Genomic DNA, 22,500 nt, shown 5'->3' on the forward strand with positions numbered 1-22,500 from the left:
TAGCAGCTAATTAGCGCCACGTTTGAGCCGTCATGGAGGCTGCGCACACACCGCAACTAACTCCGCAAGGCCTGAGACCACCACCCCCCTCAGCACCTTCCATAAACACCCCCGCGCGACGTGCAGATGTGTGAGAAACGCTGCCGCCGCAGGCTGGAATAACTGCTAATAAGACTGCTTAAGAACATCAGGTTCCTCACGAGGAGCTACAATCACATCTGCCAAGAGGATTAAAGCGCCCGAGCGATCCTTTTCAACCGTGAACAACGCTCGATGCAAACACGTCTCCGCTCCGAGGTGATGAGGCTCCATCAGCACGTTTTGTTGGGGGAAAACTCGCAGTGCATCATGCAGTGCATTACAGCCACTGTACAGCCAGCTGGTCAGCAGAAACTGCACAGAAAAAAAAACGTTCACCGCACAGAAAACTGCAGGCCAACTGAAAACATACCCGAAACTGAAATAACATCAAACGCCCCCGCAAAGTGAATCATCCTTTTTAAGTCCTATCCATTAAGTGATGTATACATCTATCCATCCATCCATCCATCCATCCATCCATAATGCACCTGACGAATTCTTGATAGAAAATATATTTTAAAAACGCATTTTGTCTCATGAAATGTTTTTTTTAATTTTTACAAGGTATTTTTACCATGTAAAGGAGATGGTTCAGTTAGAATACAAAGCACGCAGATAATCTTCATGCGCGCAAATCTTTTCCACATTTTATACTGACCGTGCCAGCTCTCTCCCCTTATCCCACTGCATTTCACGTTCAATATTTCGGTCGCCATTTCCATATGATCTTTTGGCGGCCATTTTGAAAGTCGAGCCAAAAACACTGCAGTGGAGGGGGTCTTTACATTACATTTTTCCAGACATTTTCTTAAATATCATCCAGCACTCATATTCCATGCGAAATGATTACTGTCCTTATGTCTCTACATAATAGTAGATCATTTGAAAAACAAACATGGCGTTTATCGGATAAAAAGATGGATATTCTTAAGCCAGCAGTCCCAGCTCAGGGTACAGTAAAAACACTGACTCACTGAGATGAACACTTCAAATAGCTTAGCACTTAACCTTTAACGTTAACCAAGTTATAACCCGCATCTCACGCTTTCTCAGAGCATTCGTGACTCCCAACGATTTGCTACCCACTTCAAAACGCACAAAAAAACTGTTGTGGCTGTGCCTCGCGCACACACAAACACAACCTGCACGCACGCTAGGACGCCAATATCTGAAAACATTTTTTCATTTTATTTATTCTGAATTGCGTCCACTTGCGTTTATTACAAGACGTCTCGCATACGTGTGAAAGGGAACACACGGTCGTCGTGCGACGAACGCACACGCGGTCTCCGGTGCGGTGATTAACGGGGGCACTGGCGGGCGAAACAGCCCCCGCGGAGCTGAGGGAGAGCTGGCCGTCCGCTCGGCGCCGCAGTAAGCCGTTAAGCTGTTGTTTCTTTAACGTATCCCTGATAGGTGGCAGTCGCTCCGTTTAGTTTTTTTCTTAATATGACAGGCACGGCGGGAGGGCTCGGTCTTGGCAGCCGGGCGCGTTATCGAGCGCAGCCCCACGGAGGTGAGCTGTGAGAGAATCATATGGATCCTGCTGTCGCAGCAGGGGGGCCCCCACGCCGCGGAGTCTCGCGCGAAGAGCAGCGGGAAGGAAGACAAGATGCTCAAGAGCAGAACATCGCCGCCTCAGCGGTCTGAGAGACAGGGCCAGGGGGGCGGAGTTTATCGGACCCAAGATGCAGCATAACGGCGATAAGACGCTCACATTAAATTCAGACTAGAAATTTTTATTTTTTTTATTTTTTATTTTTTTTCCCCACTGAGAATCCGACGGCCACATACTTTCAGTGAGTAAGCACATGCAGCAGAATTAATTAGGTGTCCAAAAAAATAAAAACACAGTGCAGCGTGCACAGCAGTTCCTGAAACTAATTAAATATATTCAGCGAGAAAGTTTTAGAGTAAAAATTGTAACTGAAATTCAACTTCTTCTCCAAGCAGTCAGATTGGTCAATAGTTCTTCCCCAACATTTTTTTTTGTTCGGCTCACACTTTTGAAATGTCACAGACTTCTGGGTCAGTGCCTCCAGAAGCTCCCTCACGTAACAACCCAGGGACGGACCCCCACCCCCACCCCAACCCCCACCCCTTCGCCAGTCACACCAAAAACTAAAAAAACATCTGAGGGTTAAACTCAGTCCCCCAAGCCATAAATGAATGCACCCGAATGCAAAGGGGTTTTGGCTTTGGCCGAGAAAAATTAGGAGGGTTTTAATAGATTAAATTACATTACATTAATGGCATTTGGGTGACGCTCTTATCCAGAGCGAACGTACAGTTGATTAGACTAAGCAGGAGACAATCCTCCCCTGGAGCGATGCAGGGTTAAGGGCCTTGCTCAAGGGCCCAACGGCTGTGTGGATCTTATTGTGGCTGCGCTGGGGATCAAACCACCGACATTGCGGGTCTCAGTCATGTACTTTAACCACTACACTACAGGGTCATGTACTTTAACCACTACGCTACAGGGTCATGTACTTTAACCACTACGCTACAGGGTCATGTACTTTAACCACTACGCTACTGGCCACAATAAGGGCTCGAATAGGGGCTCAAAACAATAGCATAGCAATAATTTTAATTGGTTGAAATGGTATAAGGATGCCCTTGGGGGGGTGTTTCATTCAGGCCCATTTCTCATCTTTGTACTTCAGTTACGTCGTCAGTGTCCAGGGGTGACTTGGTAAACTGGGGACATTCCTGGGGGGGTTTCGGAGGAGGAGGAACAGTCGATGTGCACAAAAAATATAACAATAACAAAATTATTATTAGAAATACCAATCAGAATGCCATGACTCACATTCTGCAAGCTCTGTAAAGTAGAGATTTAAAAGGCGTACGTCACCAGCTGTTAGGCCAGGGGCCCCCTTAACACCGGGCAACGAGCGAGACACAGCATCTCAAGTACACCGCGAAGCCCATCAGGCCGGCTTTAATCGTACAAATCTGCCCTTTCAGTCCGTTTATCCACATCCCTGCGCCGGCTCTCAACCCCTTAAACACCGCACTGTTCCGCTCCCCAACGTGTGTCCTGTAAGCGCTCCCTCAGTATAGCGCAGCTAAACACTCTGTGATAGACCGTCTCCTTCGTTAGAGACTGTGTTTGCGCTCGCAGTCGAGATAAGCGAAGCTTCGCTGCATATCCATATGCCGCACCTCACACAAAAGGTTAAATAAACAAACACGGGCAATTACATCAACCCTGCCGGCAGGAGAGTCCCACATCCGACACGAAAGACATGAATAATGAATCAACACTGCATTCAGCAAGCAAGCAGGGCACAATATGACAGCCTTTGGCAGCAGAGGACAGACTCTTACTTAACGGAAATATAATATGTACACAAATGAAGAGAGCCCAGTCAAGCACTTAGTCATTATCCGTGGTAGCCAAAGTAGCCTAATCTTCAGTTTACGAGGACATCTCTCAAACAGGCATTAGCGACAGCCGTCTATAACCCCGTGATAACCTCGGTCATAAACGGATGCAAACACTGACTTCAGCTTGGAGTAGGCCGATAACATCCATAAACCACAACTCCACATCTCACCACCGAAAGGCAACCCGCAGTGACCGAGGGAGGTCTGGACTGTCGCTAATCAAAACAAACAAACAAAACAAAAGAAATAAAAAGAAGAAGAAAAAAAACAACAAAAAAAAAAAAACTGAGATCCCTAAAGCCATTTTCAATTTGCACAGTTCTCATTACTGAGCTTAAGTACACACTAATAAAACCGCTCGTTTTATTATGTGGGATAAAAAGTCGAAAAGAAACTACTCGCAGTCGATCCAGGAAACCAACAGCATATCTGAGGCCTCCAGAGACTGTCGGCGTACATATGAACACACTTATTTTCAGTTTATGCGGAATTATAATGATAAATATCCGTTTTTTTTACACCATGCTGGGCCTTCTGTTCCAGGCATCATGTGTCACAGGAAATAGTTCCAACTGAAAATAAGATTTAAAAATAACTTTCTGAAGAATTATCAGGTCGTGTACACAAAAACGACCTCATGATGCAGTCCTAGCTGCTTCGGAGCTGAAGTGGATTCTCAGGCTTCGGACCACAAACCCTAGAACAGCTCCATACCTGCCAGAGTAAAGCTACCTGGTCAACTGAAGCATCAGCAAAGATCTACATACATCCTTTACCGCAAACAAAAATTGAAAACATACACATCCAACTGAAATAATCTTGAAAACAAAACAAAATAAAAAAAACAACCCCCCCCCCAGTTTACAGTGTCGAGGTTCAACTCTCAGGAGTAAACTGGTTAAAATTCATATAAAAATGAATAAAATCATATCATCAAAATTCAGTCATTAACCAACAGCTGAGCAACATGGACCTCCTCACAGAGTGACAAGCACATCAGTACTGTGTGTGTTCTCACTCTAATGAGCTAAACGTGCTAAAACAACATCAAATCGCAATTAATGACCGACAACTCAACACACTCAAATCACAGGCCATTTCACACACACAGACACACACACACACACAGACAGACACAGACACACACACACACAGCACTGGGACGGGGGGGGACAAAGCGTCTCTGAAGACTGGTGAAAAACCACAGAAGAAGCAGCGGGAGGACCGCGCTCAGCCTACCTGGTCTCTCTCGTGCGGCAGCAGAGTCATGGGCGGCAGTGACGCGCCGGTGCCTCTGGGGGGCGCCCTGCCTGCCGCAGCGCTGCCGTAGTTCACCCTGTAGAGGGGGCCGGTCTTCAGCAGCCGGCCGCTGTTCACGGCGCGCTTGGCCGCCAGGCGCAGACGCTGCTGGAACAGCGGGCTGACCGCCGCGCTCGCCAGGTCCGGGGGCGCCAGGTCATCCGGGGCCGCCGGGTCGCCCCGGTCCCGGGTCGCCGGGTCGTCCCGGTTCCTCAGGAACCGCAGGACGTTCCGCAAGGAGGAGCCGCCGGGCTCGTCCAGACCCTCGATGGCCCGCCGCAGGACCCCGTTCCAGTCCACGTGCCGGAAGTCCGCCCGTCCCCACGCGGGCCTCCCGGGGCCGGCGGCGAGGCCCCCGGGCTCCACTCCCGGGTCCTTGTACGAGGCGCTGCCCTTGTTGGTGACCTTGAGGACGGCGCCGTGCCGGACGGAGAGCTCCAGCTGCTCCAGCACGACGGCGCGGTCCAGGCCGTGGCAGGCGAACACCGCGTGGCAGATGCGGTCCTCCGAGGGCCGCTGCTTCTGCCGCTTGATCCGCCGGACGGCCTCCAGGATCCACTCCGTGTACAGCGGGTCGGCCCGTCTCACCATGGTGGGCTCGTACGGGTCACCAGCGCCGCGGCCATAGAGATGTATCCCTCCTCCTCCTCCTCCCCGCCCCCCTGTTCACCGCGGCCAATCAAACGCGTCCGCGCCGGGCAGGGCGCTCCAGCGGGAAACCGCGCGGCCCAGCGCGCGACGCCATGTCTGTAAATCCCGGGGAGAGAGCGATGGAGCGAACGCGAGGGGCCAGGTCGCTCCGGAGGAAACTCCTCGAGGGCCTGAAAGCAGACGGGAGTCAGGAGGGGAAAAAGCAGATTATAGACGCACGCAGGAGAGCAGACCCCAGAGCTGATTCCATTCCCACACGCGGTCAAATATTTGCGAAGTGTTCAGATATTTAGTCAAAGGTCTCCACGGTAAATGACAAAACAAGTTGTGAGGAAATTAGCAACATTAAAGGTAACAACGCCAACATTAATATCTACAAACACATTTTCACTCCCTTCTGTTACGCAACTAAATTCAGTTTTGTCTTTTATCTGCATGTTGTTTCTCACACAAACGGGCTGAGCCAGTGTAACGGGGTCTTAATCTGGCCAGCATCAGCCGTGTCCAGGACGGAGCGATGCTCCAATCCCTGTGAAACCAGCCCCTTTCATCCACCACTGTCTCTGACCCACTTTCCGTTCCCTGCTGAATCCAGAAAGGTCACAAACATGCATTTGACCCTTCTCTGACCTCTAGAAATACAGAGAACACAATCCCCCCATCTCTCACCCACCCCCCACAGGCCTCCAACCACAACTGCAGTCTTTGGATACGGATCAATGCTAATCATGGCATGATTACATAATTAATCATCACTGATGAAATTATCTGTAGTGCCCCGACTACAGCTGCACTCACACAGCACAGGATAGGAGCATTAACGCACAGTTCAGACAGACTGGGGCTTATTGACATGGACTGCGGTTTATTGTCAAACCATTAACATGGAGCTTAGGCCACCGACCACCAATAAGAGCATCTGTACAGTCATCGTCTGCAATAACCCCATTTAATCCCTTATCCGTATGAAGGTCAGCAATTTCAGCAACCCGGAACTGGACCAGGAAATGTTTGGGAAGGCTTGGCTATAGATAGAAACTTACTGGTTAAACCTTTGCAAAACCCTTACATTCTGACAACTGACTATGGGCGCGGACTTCACTGAATTTGCCCAACAATTTGGAGGAAATTGATTATGAACCTATAAATATTTCTGCCGACGAGGAAATATGTGAACTCTATGTAACCCTTTGAAGAGTCGGTTTTTGGAGCTTCAAAATTCTACGTGAGTGTTCTAGAACTCCGTTGCATCCAAGTAGCAGTGATGGCTACATCAGTGAAAAAGAGCTAATACTAGCCATTTTGCTTTTTAATAAAAGGTCATTCATAAGAAAACATGACCATGCACAAAATCATGCAATAAAAATGCAGGGCGGATTCAACCGCATTCTTAGATTGCAAGCCATGACATACACAGTGACGTTTATGTTTTCTCTACAAATGCCTTCAGCAAGTATGTAAATAATGAAAACAAACAGTGCACAATCAACCAGCAGGTGACCTGGGTTAAGTGTGTGATTTGTTCTTGCATTCTTCCAGCCTCTAGTGAGTCAGGCACCTTGTGGAAAACGCTAATGGCCACACACACAACTATGCTGCAGCGTGAAGGGCAAAACAGGAATGCTAGGCGCTCTGTCTCTGCGCTGGCCAAGCTCGTTAACATCAACGACACCTTTATATGGTCAATTTGGTTTGCCGTGATCTCGTAAACCCACGCACTTTTGACGTACATCTATCAACGAGCCATTTACTCGCATCGAAACTTGTGAAGTCCTTACACGCCAGGCAATCCAGAACACACTGGTCTAAATAAAATGTCCATTTTGCTAAAATAACTCGTTCGCGAAGTTACATTTGGGGCTGAGTTTAGCCAGGCGGTAATTCTAAGTTAAAGCTAGCAAGCTAGCTAGCATTTGGATGCAAGCACGCAAACAAATAGTTGGGAGAAACGCATTAGCTCGCTGTATTTTAAAACAAAATATTGTAAGAGACACCGCTAGATATCCTGATTCCAAGTTTATAAGCTTCCCGTTTGCAAGATGGCAAACCTTAGCTGTCAATGCAAAAATAGCCTAGCTATCCAGCTAGCTAGCTACCGTTATCTAGCTCCTTCAGTCAAATTCACTCAGCTATCGTGTATTGCCAAGCTAAATATAATTTATGGCCGCTTCCGACAGAAGATTATTGATAATTTATGGCGTCAAATTAATTTCCCAATTAACCTGTGACTGAGTGAAAGACAAATCACAAACCTTGACTCCTACCAGCTGAGCGGCTGCGGGTTGACGGCACTGGTGCCTGGTGTTACCTAAACAGACGCCATTTTGTTACAATGTTGTAGTTTACATGAATCCGACATGACACTGATTACAGCCCAATGGAGTCTCATTAAACCGTACCTTCACACCGATGCGCCCTCCCTACAAACTTTGATATTGGATGCGAGAGACAAAATACGATTGCTGGTTTGGTGAAGTACACGTCAATCATACACAATAAGATCAGCCCCTGGGAGAATTTGTTGGCTCCACTATATGCCAATAATATTCAATTGCCCCGCCTTTTAAGGGAACGATTAGAACAAGTGACTCCCGTCGCTCCGGGCGACACCTTTGCCCGCATACATCACATTAATAAAGAAGAATTGCATTCGATGCATTGATTAACCGCGTCATTAAACAAGATTAGACCAAACGTAACGGGATAGCTACGGAGCACGAAGCTGCTCATGTTTTGTGACGTTTCGCCTCAAAAGTATTTTATGTCACATATTTGGAACCCCTAACGTCACCGATGCATTACGGAATCCGTAATGTAGCCAAATGTTAGCTTAATAGTTAGTCATACGTAAGTATAGGCGAGCTGCAAAAACAGTGAACGTGAAGTTTGTTGGACTGTCATTTAGACTGTTGATCAAGTTATGGCATATCATTTCAGGCGTTTGCATAACTGTACAGTGAACGTCGCACATTCACTGCCAAGTTATCTAACCAGCTGTCACATTTCATTATTGCTATATAGAAGTGAAAATTCATGCATTTTGCTGTTGAACAGCCAGCCTGACATGCGTACAGCAAACGCATAAAATATGGAACCGTTAGCGACATGCAGTCGTAGCATCATATTTTCTGTCGCTGAGTCGCTGCTCCAGTCCTCGGGTGGTGTGCACGCACGCACGTAAAATAGGCTGTAGCTCGACCTCCCCGCAAGCACAGCTAGCTAATTTCACCACGCTGATTGCTTGCTAGCTGTCCGTGTTAATTCACATAAGACGTACAGCTAGTTAACTTTTCGATTTCTAACAAACAGCGGCGCCAGGGAAGAATCGCACAAGCCAAAATTCAGAAATCAATCTGGAAAATTCCATAGCTAGTGCATATCTTTGACCGTCTATTCCGCAAGCTAGCTGCTTTCCAACCACGCATGTTTTCAGTATAGACACGGTACATGTATGTGCTGCTGTATTTAAAGGAGAAATTACTTAAACTGGACTGAAGCTCATCGCTGAATACATCGTATAAAGCAGATGTAAACAACCAGGCTAACTACGGTATGCATCAAACCGACGAAATGCAACAAGACACGGCTAAGCCGAGAAAGAGGAAAATGCCCACTGATGCTAGCTAGGTACAAAACGTTCGCTGGTAGTTACCTTCGTAAGTTTTCTCAAGGGTCTCTCCGCTACTCCTCACAAATGCATTAATTGATGCGACGAGTCATAAATAAAAAAAGACTTCAAAAATAGATCGCAAAAGGTTTCCCTTCATTTAATATGAACGTACGCGACAGCTCGCGCCCAAGCGGTAAGGACCTGATAACAACTAATTGAAAGGTTAATCTACATAGCAGCCTGTGACAAAGTAGAACCCTCCCCCTCCGGTATATCGAATACAGTTTGAAAGGAGGAGTATTAATATTGTCGCTGCGTGTGCTCACACAGCGATCATGGAGAAATAATGGCAATTTCATTATTTCCCACAAGGGTACAAGACAGCCTTTATAACATCATTTGTCAAAGAGATTGTTCCACTTTTTATTTTTTTATATTCTTAAATTACATGCGACGAGAGGCTGGTGTAATGCCCCAGAAATGCCACATCGTAAGTCAATCGCTTAGCAGAAAAATGCATAATTTCTGATTTAATTACAGGTTAATAATATGTTAATGGCCATATTTAACAAATTGACATTTAGAATACTCACAATACTCTAACCTATAATACCATTCGACGCAGTACCACGGTGATTTTGTGATGTTCCAATACATCTTGAAATTTATGGTGGAGGATCTAGCTATATTTAGGGTGTTAAAAATGTTTTGTCAAATTAACATAGCTCCACGCTGTGAAGATTAAATGTCCCACTTAACCTGAATTCACCCTAATTGAGACAACGGAAACGTGTTAGTTACCATAATATCCACGTTTATGAGATCAAAATGTCATTGCAGGTAAAAATGTATATGCATGTTGAGATGCTTACAGTTATGCACAGATGGCAACACACGTTCTTTAATTTGACAGCACTTAGGCTGCACAAATAGCATGAATTATGCAACTAGTTCCACATCTAATTGCATTGTTATTAACGCTTTTCATTCATATTTATGTCAGCAGTTACTGACAAATTTTTGTGCTCGTAAATCTACTGAGGTCAGAGTTTAGCTTTTGTTTAACCTAACGTTTGAAAATATTATTTATATGGTGGCTGAGTGAATGGTAAATTCATACTCATAAATACGTTTTGCATTTGCTGACATCGTGACATAAATCATAAGTAAACGGGTTAATCTTTTTGGCGAACAAAGGTCTATGACTACAGGAATGTCCATTCCTCTTGGGTATTTTACAATTGCGAAAAGTAAATCGATGCATATTACGTGTGGCCCTATGGCACATAACCTGAAAAAGGACAGTTATAACGTTCTCCAGATAAAAGCGGACTTGTGTTGAAGACAGTTATGCAACACCACAGCGTTATTAGTATGTAAATCATTTTTACTAGTTTTACGCGATAGCTGGTTGCAGCGCTGTATGAACTTAAGACTGACCAATCACAGCAGTGGTACAGATCCAACCAATTATTTTTTCACTGTTCAGTAAAACAACAACATTCAAGAGAATTTAGGTTAATTCTGTGTTTATATATACACGTATTTTCTTTGGTCCAGTTTGTGTGCGCCTCGCAACCAAGCATGCTTCGTAGTTTTAAGACATGGTGACATTTTCCTCTAATACAGACAATGAAGCTTTAAACTCTAAATTATTTCTGTGGTCAGAGCTCTTAAATTTTGAGTGTTGGCAATCGTACTCACCACCAGGCCAAGACAAACAAGTTTAGCCAGCTGGAACGTTTTTATACATCACTTAATTTCTGATCCTTTTCGAAAGACAAAGAAACATTTGTGCTACTACATCTCTAAGAAACCCTGGGTTTGGTTCCATTTCCATGTGAAATTCCTACAGTGTGTATTCTTGCAATGTGTACAATTTAAAATATATTTATGGGACATTTCAAATTGTGTGTAAGTGACACACAAATGTGAACGTTTTACTGGAACATCTGCTGTAAATGAGAATGGCTGTACAATGAGTACTTCCTGAAGGAGACTGATGCCAAACACAATAAAGACTCTTAGAAAACTGCAAATTGGTGCGATAGCTTGGGACATGAGTATGCTATTTGTGATGGGTTTACAGATCTTGCACGGTCTGTCATGAACCAAGAACCATGTGGTAAAAACATGAGATAATCATTCTAAGATGGCATGATGCACTGACATTGCCATCACTAATATACACTATATGTATGCAGGCTGCTACAGCACTCTCACACTCACACACACACTCACTCTCACACACACACACTCACTCTCTCACACACACACACACACACACACTCACTCTCTCACACACACGCACACTCACACTCACACTCACTCACTCTCACACACACTCTCACTCTCTCTCACTCTCACTCTCACTCTCACTCTCACACACACACACACACACACACACACACACACACACACACACACACACACACACACCCACACACACAGTGGACAGAGGGAGGCAGTACAGGGAATACAGCTTGGTTTCCATTAACTCGCTAAGGTCATATCACAAGCAAACAATCATTTTTGTGGCAAAGAATTTGAGCAGTACAGAACGAACTGAACTCCAGCCAAGCCTTCCAGACATATCATGCATTTAAGAGTGCCTAAGAGAAAAGGGGGGGAAAAACAGGAGAAGTGTGGGAAGAGATTACATTTTGGCAAAGGCCTTCATTGCAGCTTCCAACTTCCAGTGGATCAAGGTGTCCCAACGCTGCTGCAGTGCACCTGTAGCTGGGTCGTTCGCAGTGGGCTTTGACTGAGAGATCCGGCCCACTACACTAACGCCCTGTTTAACCTGGCCCAATACACTAACACCCTGTTTAACCCTGGCCCAGTTCACTAACACCCTGTTTAACCCTGGCCCAATACACTAACACCCTGTTTAACCTGGCCCATTACACTAACGCCCTGTTTAACCGTGGCCCAATACACTAACGCCCTGTTTAACCCTGGCCCAATACACTAACACCCTGTTTAACCCTGGCCCAATACACTAACGCCCTGTTTAACCCTGGCCCATTACACTAACGCCCTGTTTAACCTGGCCCAATACACTAACGCCCTGTTTAACCTTGGGCCAATACACTAACACCCTGTTTAACCTGCCCCATTACACTAACGCCCTGTTTAACCTGGCCCAATACACTAACACCCTGTTTAACCTGGCCCAATACACTAACACCCTGTTTAACCTTGGCCCATTACACTAACGCCCTGTTTCCTTCCCGTTATTTTAAATCAGTCAACGTAAGAGCATAATACTTGACTTCAGTGTTTAGCTTGTTAGAACAAAGCCTTATTTTATTAATGAAAGCAGAGTGTTTTGGGGGGATCACAGTTGGATGCAATTCCAGAAGGGGCAAAGACACAGCAGGACTCACTAAATATAATAATAATTTGTTATTTAGCTGGCACTTCCATCCAAAGCAAGTGTTGATTACACTCGGCAGGAGACAATCCCCCCTGGAGCAGTGTGGGGTTAAGGGCCTTGCTCAAGGCTCGGCAGCTGTGTGGTTCTTCCTGTAGCTGCACCGGGGATTGAACCACTGACCTTCCGGGTCCCAGTCATGTACCTTAGCCGCTAGGCTACAGGCTGCCCAGCAGGTCCTGATATCGCTTTAGAACCCAGACCTTCCAGAGTCCCCGAAGGCTGCAGGAGCCAATGATGATCAGGCATGAGTGTGTGATGTCATCGACTGTGATGTCACAGGTCTTCCCCACCCTGACAACTGTCGCCATGTCCTTGGGGCAGACATATTAGCCACGGCTGAGCTAGCATTGCTACCCACAATAATGTGCTGCCAGGGACCCAACGGTGCAGATAATAGATTTGATAACTTGAATACCATTTCACAACACCATCGTGAATTCATCACAGACCCAACAGTCAACTTTGTAACAAGTCCCTTTATTTGGATTTAAGAAGTCAACATGGACAGCCTTCCATTTATCTGAACAGTAGGCTAGCCTACTTGAGTTTCACGTCAACAGTCTGCAATATGGCAAATGAAAATAAATTAGTTTTTAATTGCAATAACAGCGCTGAGCGAGATATCACAAATCATGCACTCAATCTGGAGGAAATAACTCCGGTCTCTGAAGGACTGTAAAATCTCAAGACTGCTTAATCAAGTCACCATCTTTCTCCAAGTGTGTTTTTTTGTTTTCCTCCATCTGCCGCCGCGAGTCGCGATTCGAGCAGCGATCCGAGCAGCTGCCGAGGAGCGTGACGTGACCCGGTAACGGGATCCTTCTTTAACCGCATCTGCGCGCCCGCGAACCCAAACGCCGCGGTGGGGGGGGCGGCCGCACATTTCTCCAGCGCTCCCCCCCCCCCCCCCCCCATCCCCATCCCCATCCCCATCCCCCACGAAAGTGACATTAACACGGACGTCCTCGAATGACCGGCAGGAGCGCCGAGACAGAGCCTCCTTTGTCCGCGCCGTGGGGAGAGGACCGTGAGCTCAGAGAACATTCTGGAAGATTAAGAGGAGGATCGTGGAGTGTGACTTGGCTCAGCGCAGCCTTTTGTCTTACGATCTGGCCGACAGTCGCAGGCCGACAATCGCAGCCTGGGGGGGGGGGGGGGGGGGGGGTTTTATCTCTGGTGTCATCTCCCAGAGAGCAGAAACCACAGCGCTTGTCACCGCTCACGACAGCGCAAAGGCATGCGCATCACACCGCTCCAAACTCAGCTACGCACTGTGTACTCGATGTCCAACCAGGGCTGCCTGTAGCCTAGCGGCTAGGGCGCATGACTGGGACCCGGAAGGTTGGTGGTTCAATCGCCAATGTAGCCACGATAAGATCCGCTGTTGGGCCCTTGAGCAAGGCCCTTAACCCCGACATTGCTTGAGGGGGGATTGTCGCTTGCTTACGCTAAATGAACGGTAAGTCGCATTTGATGACTAAATACTTTAATTATTTAACCCCCCCAAAACAATCCCATCCTCATACAACACTTAACTTCATCCTGGAAGCAGCGGCTTTGCTGATAATGGTCCATTTCCGAGCTGACGTCACTCTGTATGTGTGATTGTTGAAATGAAGAATAGAGAGATATGTAGCATACCACAGGCCGGATGTTTGAAATTGGCTGTGATAACAGACCTGCTGGATTCGATCGAATGAAACGCCCTGTCTCCTCTTATAATTTAGCAGGCTGTAGACGCGAGTTAAGTTAAAAGCGGTGCAAGTTCTGTAAATTTCATAATGACCGGGGGCTTCAATGACCTGCCAATCACAAGCTCCCTGTGGAAGTGATGACAGGGCTTGGTTCTGTGGGAACAGATCGGCTGTAATCAGTAACGTTATGATCAATGTATTGCAGCTCCACCTCATCCACACAAGTGTGAGAAGCAGAACAAAAGCTGTGACAGTGTGTATGTACGTGTGTGTGCGTGTGTGTGTGTGAGTGAGAAAGTGTTTGTGAGTGTGTGAATGTTTGTGAGTGTGTGTGTGTACGTACGTGTGTGTGAGAATGTTTGTGAGTGTACGTACGTGTGTGTGCATGTGCGTGTGTGTTTGTGAGTGTGTGTGTACGTACATGTGTGTGCGTGAGTGTGTGCATGTGCGTGTGTTTGTGAGTGTGTGTGTGTGTGTGTGTGTGTGTGATTGTTTGTGAGTGTGTGTGTGTGTTGCCAACAGTTCCCAACTGTTTCTCAGAAGGTTTTTGTTGTTATTGTTACCAGGTAACTCACACACCTGACATAACTAAACAAGGGCATTTCTGGTGGTTTGATTGGTTCAGCCATTAAATCAAGTGTTCCTGATGCCCGACTTCCTGGTTACAACAAAAAAAAAAAAACTCCCAAGGCCTGGAGTTCAGAAACACAGTTTTAAGAAGTCCCGCAGCAGCTCTTTGAGCCTCGCCCCACCCCCCCAGCCTAATTTTCAGGTCGCTCCAACGATCTTGACGGAGGCCAGCCGCTAAACCCCGCAGCGGAGGAGGAAGCGCCCCCCCGCAGGCCCGAGACACGGCCGCAGACCTGGCAGCCGGCCCCCCCCGCCGTGCCCAGGGGGGTTCTGGGAAGAACAGAGAGCCGCAGGTCAGCGATCAGGGGCCCTCACGCTAATGAGGGCGCCGTCAAGTAGCCTGTATCATAATCAGTCGCCAAGGTTACCCCGACGGTACAGCGGCAAACTACGGCCTTACTGTAACCTACTATTCCTTTCAGGCTAAAATCAAAGTATTAAATACACGTTATTAGTGAAAACTGGCACCCCGGACTCATTCACTTTAATAATGAACTGGTCGCCTGGATACCGTGGCTTTTTTTTTTCTCACCGGTGAAATCTCTTGGCTGAGAACCCAGATGAACTCTTCACCCCCCCCCCTCCCCACCGCTCGAGTAAAAGCTCAGGACACTGCTAACATGGTTTCACCACGGAAGGTTTTATTGGCACAGGTGTGGAGAATACTGCGTTATTCTCTGAATCCTTCTCAGTGGGTCTCAGAATCCACACGACGGGGCTGTGAAAGAGCGTGTTCGGGCCGAGCCTCCGCACACGTCTAACTCTGACTAAAGCAAATCACTCATTTCCCAGTGCGCATTGCTTCACTGGTTAATCATCCTGCAATTTCTGTCCTAATGCAGCAGCATGAACGCACGCGCCAAACACACATTAGCATTAATTAACACTCCTCACTTTCCAGCATCCACTTCCACCGCTGGGGAAAAGATACAATAAAATATTAAAACGATTTAAAAGTATTTCTGATAAAATGAAGTCTTGTAGGCAGCAGGCAATTGGGTCCTTGTAAAACTCCAGGGGTCGTACAGATTAAAAAAAGGGGGCAGTTAACAGGGCAGTCAGATGGAGGGGGGGATAGGCGGGAGTCCGGGCCAATGAAAGAACGAGGTGTTGCATTGTGGGCAGGGGTCCGTGGGGCGGGACATCAGTGGAAGTCGGGTTTATCGGGGAAGGTGCAGCCGGCTCGGCGGATGATGACGTTGGCGGCGTAGTGCCCCGCCCGGACACACTGCTCCATGGGCTTCTCCTGCACCAGCTCCGACAGGAAGCCTGAAACACGGGACCGCGGTCAGCGAGGGGTCACTCTGAGCGATAGCCGCTAACCTGAGCGCTAACCTGCAGGGTCAGCGAAGGGTTCACTTTCAGCGCTAACCGCTAACCTGCAGGTTCAGCGAGGGGTCACTCTGAGTGCTAACCACTAACCTGGAGGGTGAGTGTGGGTACTGACTCTGACCACTAACCTGACCAGTAACCTGCAGGATCGACGTTGGTATTCATGCATTCGTGCGTGAGTAAAGTACATGCATAAATACATAGACAATGTGTATCCCATAACAACCATCCCAGCCATACCATCTTGTGTAAAAAATGACCAATGAGTGAATGCACTTTTCTCTTGAAAATAAATTCTGCCCCTAAAATAGAAGGCTTGTGGCACAGAATGGAAAAAAAGGAAAGATTAATCTTAACTAAAGCTGTGCAACCCCCGCCCACCTGCTTTCCCACCCAATTCACCATTACACACAGCAGCAGGTACAGTACTGATGGACATACAGAATTATTTTCAAATATATGTTCACTTATGTTTGGGAATTTTTCGGAGTGCTCTGTTGGGAAGCAGGTGCACTGAAAGAGGAGAGGGGCAGAGGAGCAGAGGAGAGGAGAGGAGCAGAGGAGCAGAGGAGCAGAGGAACAGATAAAGGAGAGGCAGGAGCAGAGGAGCAGAGACAGGAGAGCAGAGGAGAGGGTACCTCCCACGAAGGCGTCTCCTGCACCGTTAGTGTCCACGATGTCACTGGGGTTGATCTCCAGCACCGGGAATGTCATCACTTTATCTCCTGTGGAGAGAGGGAGAGAGGGAGGGGGAGAGGAAGAGAGGTAGAGGACAGAGAATGAGAGGAGAGAAAGAGCAGGAAAGAGAGCGGAGAAGAAGGATGGGGGGGGAGGATTCATGTTAATATCATAATACCACAAAGTGCGTGGTGTACATAAGTATAAGAAACGTCCTCAAAAATTAACCATGTTGTGGGTTTTGGTAACTACAGTGGTAAGCAATATTATGTTGTCACAGTGAAGTAAACCTTTTGGATATAAAATGAAAAAGAAATCTAGACATTTGAGTGAAATTGTCATAATTTGCGCATGAATTCTTGAATTATGGCCAAAAACGTATTTAGAGAGGTCACAGTGACCTTGACCTTTGACCACCAAATTCTAGACAGTTCATCCTTGAGTCCAAGTGGACGTTTGTGCCAAATTTGAAGAAATTCCCTCAAGGCGTTCCTGAGATATCGTGTTCAGAAGAACGGGACAAACTGACGGACATGCGACGGACGGACGGATGGACGGGTGAATGCCTCCGGCCGAGTATATCTAGTATATCTAACCTCCAGGCACAGACACAGACCAGGGGGAGGACCGTATGACAAAGTCAGTGAGCAGCGGGTTTACATGAATCCCGCCACACGTCAGAACAGCCCGAATAAATCAGGACCACTTCAAACAGCCAGGAAAACACGCCTTCATCAACGGGCCTCCGACAGAAACCTGACGGCCGTTATGAAGGACGGGATGACGAGACGAAAGAGAAAGAGAGAGAGAGTGGGAGAGAGGGGGGGCAGAGAGAGAGGGGAGAGAGAGAGAGACAGAGAGAGAGGGGAGAGGGAGAGAGGGGGTAGGGGAGAGAGAGAGGGGGTAGGGGAGAGAGAGAGGGGGTGGGGGGAGAGAGAGAGGAGGTGGGGGGAGAGAGAGAGAAAGATAGAGGGAGGGTTGTGTAATAAGATTTGAAAACTAAGATCTCCAGTGAAACAGGTGGGGAGCGTGTCTCTCACAGTGAGAGCGGAGTGTTAGTATTGTGTTCATGCAGGCCCCCTAACATATCTCTGCGTTATTGAGAATGATTGTCAGAGTCCTGACAGCAGCACTACCCCTTCTGCAGGAGACTGGAGTTCCCCCTGGGTGGTTTCCTGTACCTCAGCGCTTGCATCTGATCTGTGATTTTCAGCACAGCCGTGGGAGAGAGAGATTAATGATATTGTTCTCCATTAGGGCCTAACGAGGCTGTGCTTATCGCCGTGCCAGAGCGTTTCCTTTCAGGAGCTGAGTCGCCGCTTTCATCAGCACTACGTCTCGGAGAACGCCGCGAACGCACGCGAACGCACCGCGAGGGCGGACGGAGCAGCTGTCGGATTCAGAGACGGGCGGGGTGCCGGGGGTTTGTCTGGAGGGGTGTGATGGGTAGGGAACTTGGCTCGTAATGGTTAGGGGACTGGGCTCGTAATGGTTCGGGGACTGGGCTCGTAATGGTTAGGGAAGAGTGACTTTAGGAGGTCACTTCAGTAAACATATCTGCTGACTGATAGAAATGTCTAATGAAGAAATACTGCCTTGGACCCACATGTTTTGTAGTTCAAGCCCCAGTGTAGCCCTTGAGCAAGGCCCTTAATCCCACATTGCTCCAGGGGGATTGTCTAATCAACTGCAAGTCGCTTTGGATAAAAACATCAGCTAAGTGATTGTAATGTAAAAAAGGTGCAGGCCTTCAAACACAACCAATAACTAGTCCTCACTCTCTCACACTCTCTCTCTCTCTCGCACACACACTCTCTCACACACACTCTCTCACACACACTCTCTCACACTGCCGATTGTATCTCTGATAATTAATCACATAAAACTCAGATCCTTTTAGGGTCGACTAATTAACAGCCAAACGACTTTGTTTAATTAATGCGTCTGACAAAGCAGGCTGAACCCACCCAGCTCCTGAAATAATTAACTCAAAATCACATATGCATATTATGCAAAATGGTGATTCACAGTTTCTCAATTATTCAACAATTAAGGATTATGGCAACTAATTGGGACTCGATTTCCTTTGTCTTTGATACATATAAAAATTAACACATGAAAAAATAACACAAGCATACATTTTAATGACCATCTAAAAATGTGATGCCTGCAATTATTAATTAACAAGCACACAAATAAAATACATCCACTTAAACCTTTTAGCTCACACAGAGAATATTAAATAAAGCGAATGATTGTTTCTGTAAACTGACAGGTGGAGGTTGGTCTCTGTGCTGGGCTAACCGTAGTGAAGGGACCTCCAGTGGGATCAAAGGCAGGGGCGCCAGCTCGTTCTGAAATGACCGAGCGCTTAAAGAACCCTTCCTCTGTCTGAAGGGAGCAAGCAGAAGGGCTCTTTATCAGCACAACGGACCGCCAAGAAACGTCAGACAGGTCACTATAGCGAAATCATAAGTGGACGACAGTTTATTGAGACAGTTTTAACTGCAGAGCTTTTGGCCAGTAAATGTTTAACAGCGTGCTCTGGGTGTACAGTGGCTGTACAGTGGGTGTGCTCTGGGTGTGCTCTGGGTGTACAGTGGGTGTACACTGGGTGTGCTCTGGGTGTACAGTGGGTGTACACTGGGTGTGCTCTGGGTGTACAGTGGGTGTACAGTGGGTGTGCTCTGGGTGTACAGTGGGTGTGCTCTGGGTGTACAGTGGGTGTGCTCTGGGTGTACAGTGGGTGTACAGTGGGTGTACAGTGGGTGTACAGTGGGTGTACAGTGGGTGTACAGTGGGTGTACAGTGGCTGTACAGTGGGTGTGCTCTGGGTGTACAGTGGGTGTAGTGGCTGTCGAAGCGATTGATCGTGATGCACAGGGGCCTGACCCGGGCTGAACAGCGCGCCTCTGTCATCTGCCGCGGAGACGCCGCCGCGTATCGACGGGGGCTGATGGGAAACTTCGGCTCAGCGGGAGCGCTGGGATCCATCGATCGAGGGAACGCCAGGGTGCCGCGCGCCGGAAACGTCCGGGAGGGGGGAGCCTCGCGCTCCCCGGGACGAGTTCTCCCGGATTGATCGGGGAATAGCGATTTCCCGCCCGTCAGGCGGAGGCGCGGAGCCCGGAGACGGCGCTGAGAACGTCCAGGCTTCGACAGCTGACAGCCAGGGAGGACATTCAGCAATACGGCCCGATTCTATCGGCCCCACAGACAATTAGGGCCTGAGAAATCAGTATACCCTCATTAATCAGGAGAAACGCTGCCCATGTCGGGCAGAGTCCAGGCCAGAACTGAAACGGATTCACACGGGTAAGCAGTGACTCATACCAGAATAACACAATAATGCGCTTTTCTCACCTGCAGCCCTGTTCTGAGTGTGTGGAAACAGATGGGAGTACATCTTTATGGCTTTGTCTTGTTGCAGATAAAGGCGTTGTTGTAATGCTTGGCTTTTGTCAGTTTTTTAATACAGTTATTAGATTGTGAGTTAGATTAGTGTTCTGTTGACGTGGTATATAGTTTTGATATCTCTCTCTCTCTCTCTCTCTCTCTCTCTCACACACACACACACACACACACACATCTCCGCTCCGCCACGGCCCCTCCCCCCTCCCCCCTCCCCCCTCCGGTCCCGCGCGGGGTGTGATGTGAGGCGGTGTGTGATTTGGGGGGTGGTTCCCATAACCCCGTGTGGTCCGGGGCAAGCCCAGCGATTGATATGGTAATGAGCAGAGGGTGTGTGAGAACAGGGCCCAGTGCAGCCCAAACACTGAACAGCCCTGTCGCTCTTTAACGGCTGAAAAACACGCTGTCGCAGTATACAGAAACACACACGCACACGCACACACACACACACACACACACACACACACACACACACACACATACACACACACACACACACATACACACACACACACACACACACACACACACACACACACACACACACATACACATACACACACACACACACACAGGGAACAACCGTAAATCAGCAGAGTGAGAATATAAAAATCATCCACACGCACACACACACGCACACGCACACGCACACGCACACGCACACGCACACGCACACGCACACGCACACGCACACGCACACGCACACACGCACACGCACACGCACACACACACACACACACACACACACACACGCAACAGACGGGCAGAACCAGGGCAGGAGGCTGCATCATCAGAATGGAGAAAAGAGAAATATCATCCCGTAAACATCACCTTCTGCTCTGGACCACGCCCAGGGGGGCCGTCCCCACCCGTACCCGCCCAAAGGCAGCAGCACACGGCACTGTTACGTTACATTACATTACATTATTGGCATTCGGCAGACGCTCTCATCCAGAGCGACGTACAGTTGATTAGACTAAGCAGGAGACAATCCTCCCCTGGAGCAATGCAGGGTTAAGGGCCTTGCTCAAGGGCCCAACGGCTGTGCGGATCTTATTCTGGCTACACCGGGATTAGAACCACCGACCTTGCGGGTCCCAGTCCTTTACCTTAACCACTACGCTACAGACCGCCCTGCAGTGATCGGTGTGAGACGGACCGGCGCACGGGGCCGAGAGCAGCCAGCGCAGGGTAAATCCGGCCCGCGTTCCCACAGCGCTTTCATGTTAATGTAAACCTCAGAGCCCACTGGCACGGCGAGCCGATAGCCACGCTAATTAAACCTCTCCTGCCAGAGTCCTGGTGAGTTTGTTGTTACTGGCGGGCGGTCTCTGTAAACACCTCGCCTCGGTTGGGGAAAGTTTTCTATTTGCGGTGACTCTACTATTCCTGCTCATTTGGAGGCTGGATCGGTTTCCACGGTGACCCAATCACAGGGAGGGGGGGGGGGGGGTAATCGCACGATGGCCTCCACGGCGCTCTGTTCGACCGTTAAATGGGCGGGCGCTTCCTGGGTGTGGGGGCGGAGGCCACTCCACATGCAGCTCTGCTTTGTGTGCCGCTACACTCCTTAAATTCTGTCTCGAGTGTTTTTTCGTCTAGTAAAGAGACTTCAAAACAGATTTCTCTACTCTCAAGTGGAAAATATTATCTTGCATTAAGTTACCGTTTGCTTGACAAGGGAAATGTTCCCACCCCATTTTCAAATCCTGAAATGAGTCATACTGACTCACCTTGTTATATTATTTTAGTCTTATTTAGTAAAATGCTAATAGACATAAGACTAGAATACTTGGTGGAGCGGACTTCTTTTCTGGTTTTTGCAGCGTGACTCAGAACCTGCGCTGATTAGATTCATCCCACCTGGATGACACATCGCTGAATCACTGAATAACTACGCCATATCTGTGTGCCATGTCCTTCCTGTATGTGAGACATTAATGACCAAAATACAGAGCGAGACAAACCTTTAATGACCAAAACACATAAAATAAACAGCTGAGGTTCGGAGGGAGCATTCTGCAGCATGGGATTTAATAATAGGAGTGATTTACGGGACTTGTGACAGTGAGATGAGAGAGGGAACGGTGTTGGATGAAAGGCTAACGCAGCGCTAGCATTAGCTGGCTAACGGCGCTGTCGTTCTGAGAGGAGCAGCAGCGGGTCATGTGATCCTCCGGTCTGTCTGCGGTGGGAGGGGGGGAGGGGGGTGAGGGGCAGTAATTAAGGAGAGACAGGCGGGTTATTGCACCCCCGCCCACCCCCACCCGCTGGGGCACGTC

The 22,500-nt window shown here is 48.1% G+C and overlaps 2 protein-coding genes across 4 annotated transcripts in view; both read right to left on the minus strand.

Moving 5' to 3' along the window:
- The window catches only part of LOC133118027 (histone acetyltransferase KAT6B-like), a 44,235-nt gene extending 34,978 nt beyond the window's left edge, over positions 1-9,257 (minus strand). Inside the window, exons 1-3 of one of the 2 annotated variants that reach the window (XM_061227632.1) lie at positions 9,077-9,257; positions 7,677-7,732; positions 4,714-5,594 (exon numbers count right to left, since the gene is read on the minus strand). In XM_061227632.1, coding sequence (XP_061083616.1) covers positions 4,714-5,364 — 651 coding nt within the window. In that variant the 5' untranslated portion in view covers positions 5,365-5,594; positions 7,677-7,732; positions 9,077-9,257. The remainder of the gene's footprint in view (positions 1-4,713; positions 5,595-7,676; positions 7,733-9,076) is intronic. The other variant, XM_061227631.1, reaches the window with a different exon arrangement.
- A 6,161-nt stretch (positions 9,258-15,418) lies between these two features.
- LOC133118175 (adenosine kinase-like) overlaps positions 15,419-22,500 on the minus strand; it is a 104,673-nt gene continuing 97,591 nt past the window's right edge. For both annotated transcript variants that reach the window (XM_061227973.1, XM_061227974.1), the window contains exons 10-11: positions 16,768-16,854; positions 15,419-16,066 (exon numbers count right to left, since the gene is read on the minus strand). In XM_061227973.1, the coding sequence (XP_061083957.1) occupies positions 15,942-16,066; positions 16,768-16,854 (212 nt within the window). In that variant the 3' untranslated portion in view covers positions 15,419-15,941. The remainder of the gene's footprint in view (positions 16,067-16,767; positions 16,855-22,500) is intronic.

This window comes from Conger conger, chromosome 18 (assembly GCF_963514075.1).
Source record: "Conger conger chromosome 18, fConCon1.1, whole genome shotgun sequence".
NCBI lineage: Eukaryota > Metazoa > Chordata > Actinopteri > Anguilliformes > Congridae > Conger > Conger conger.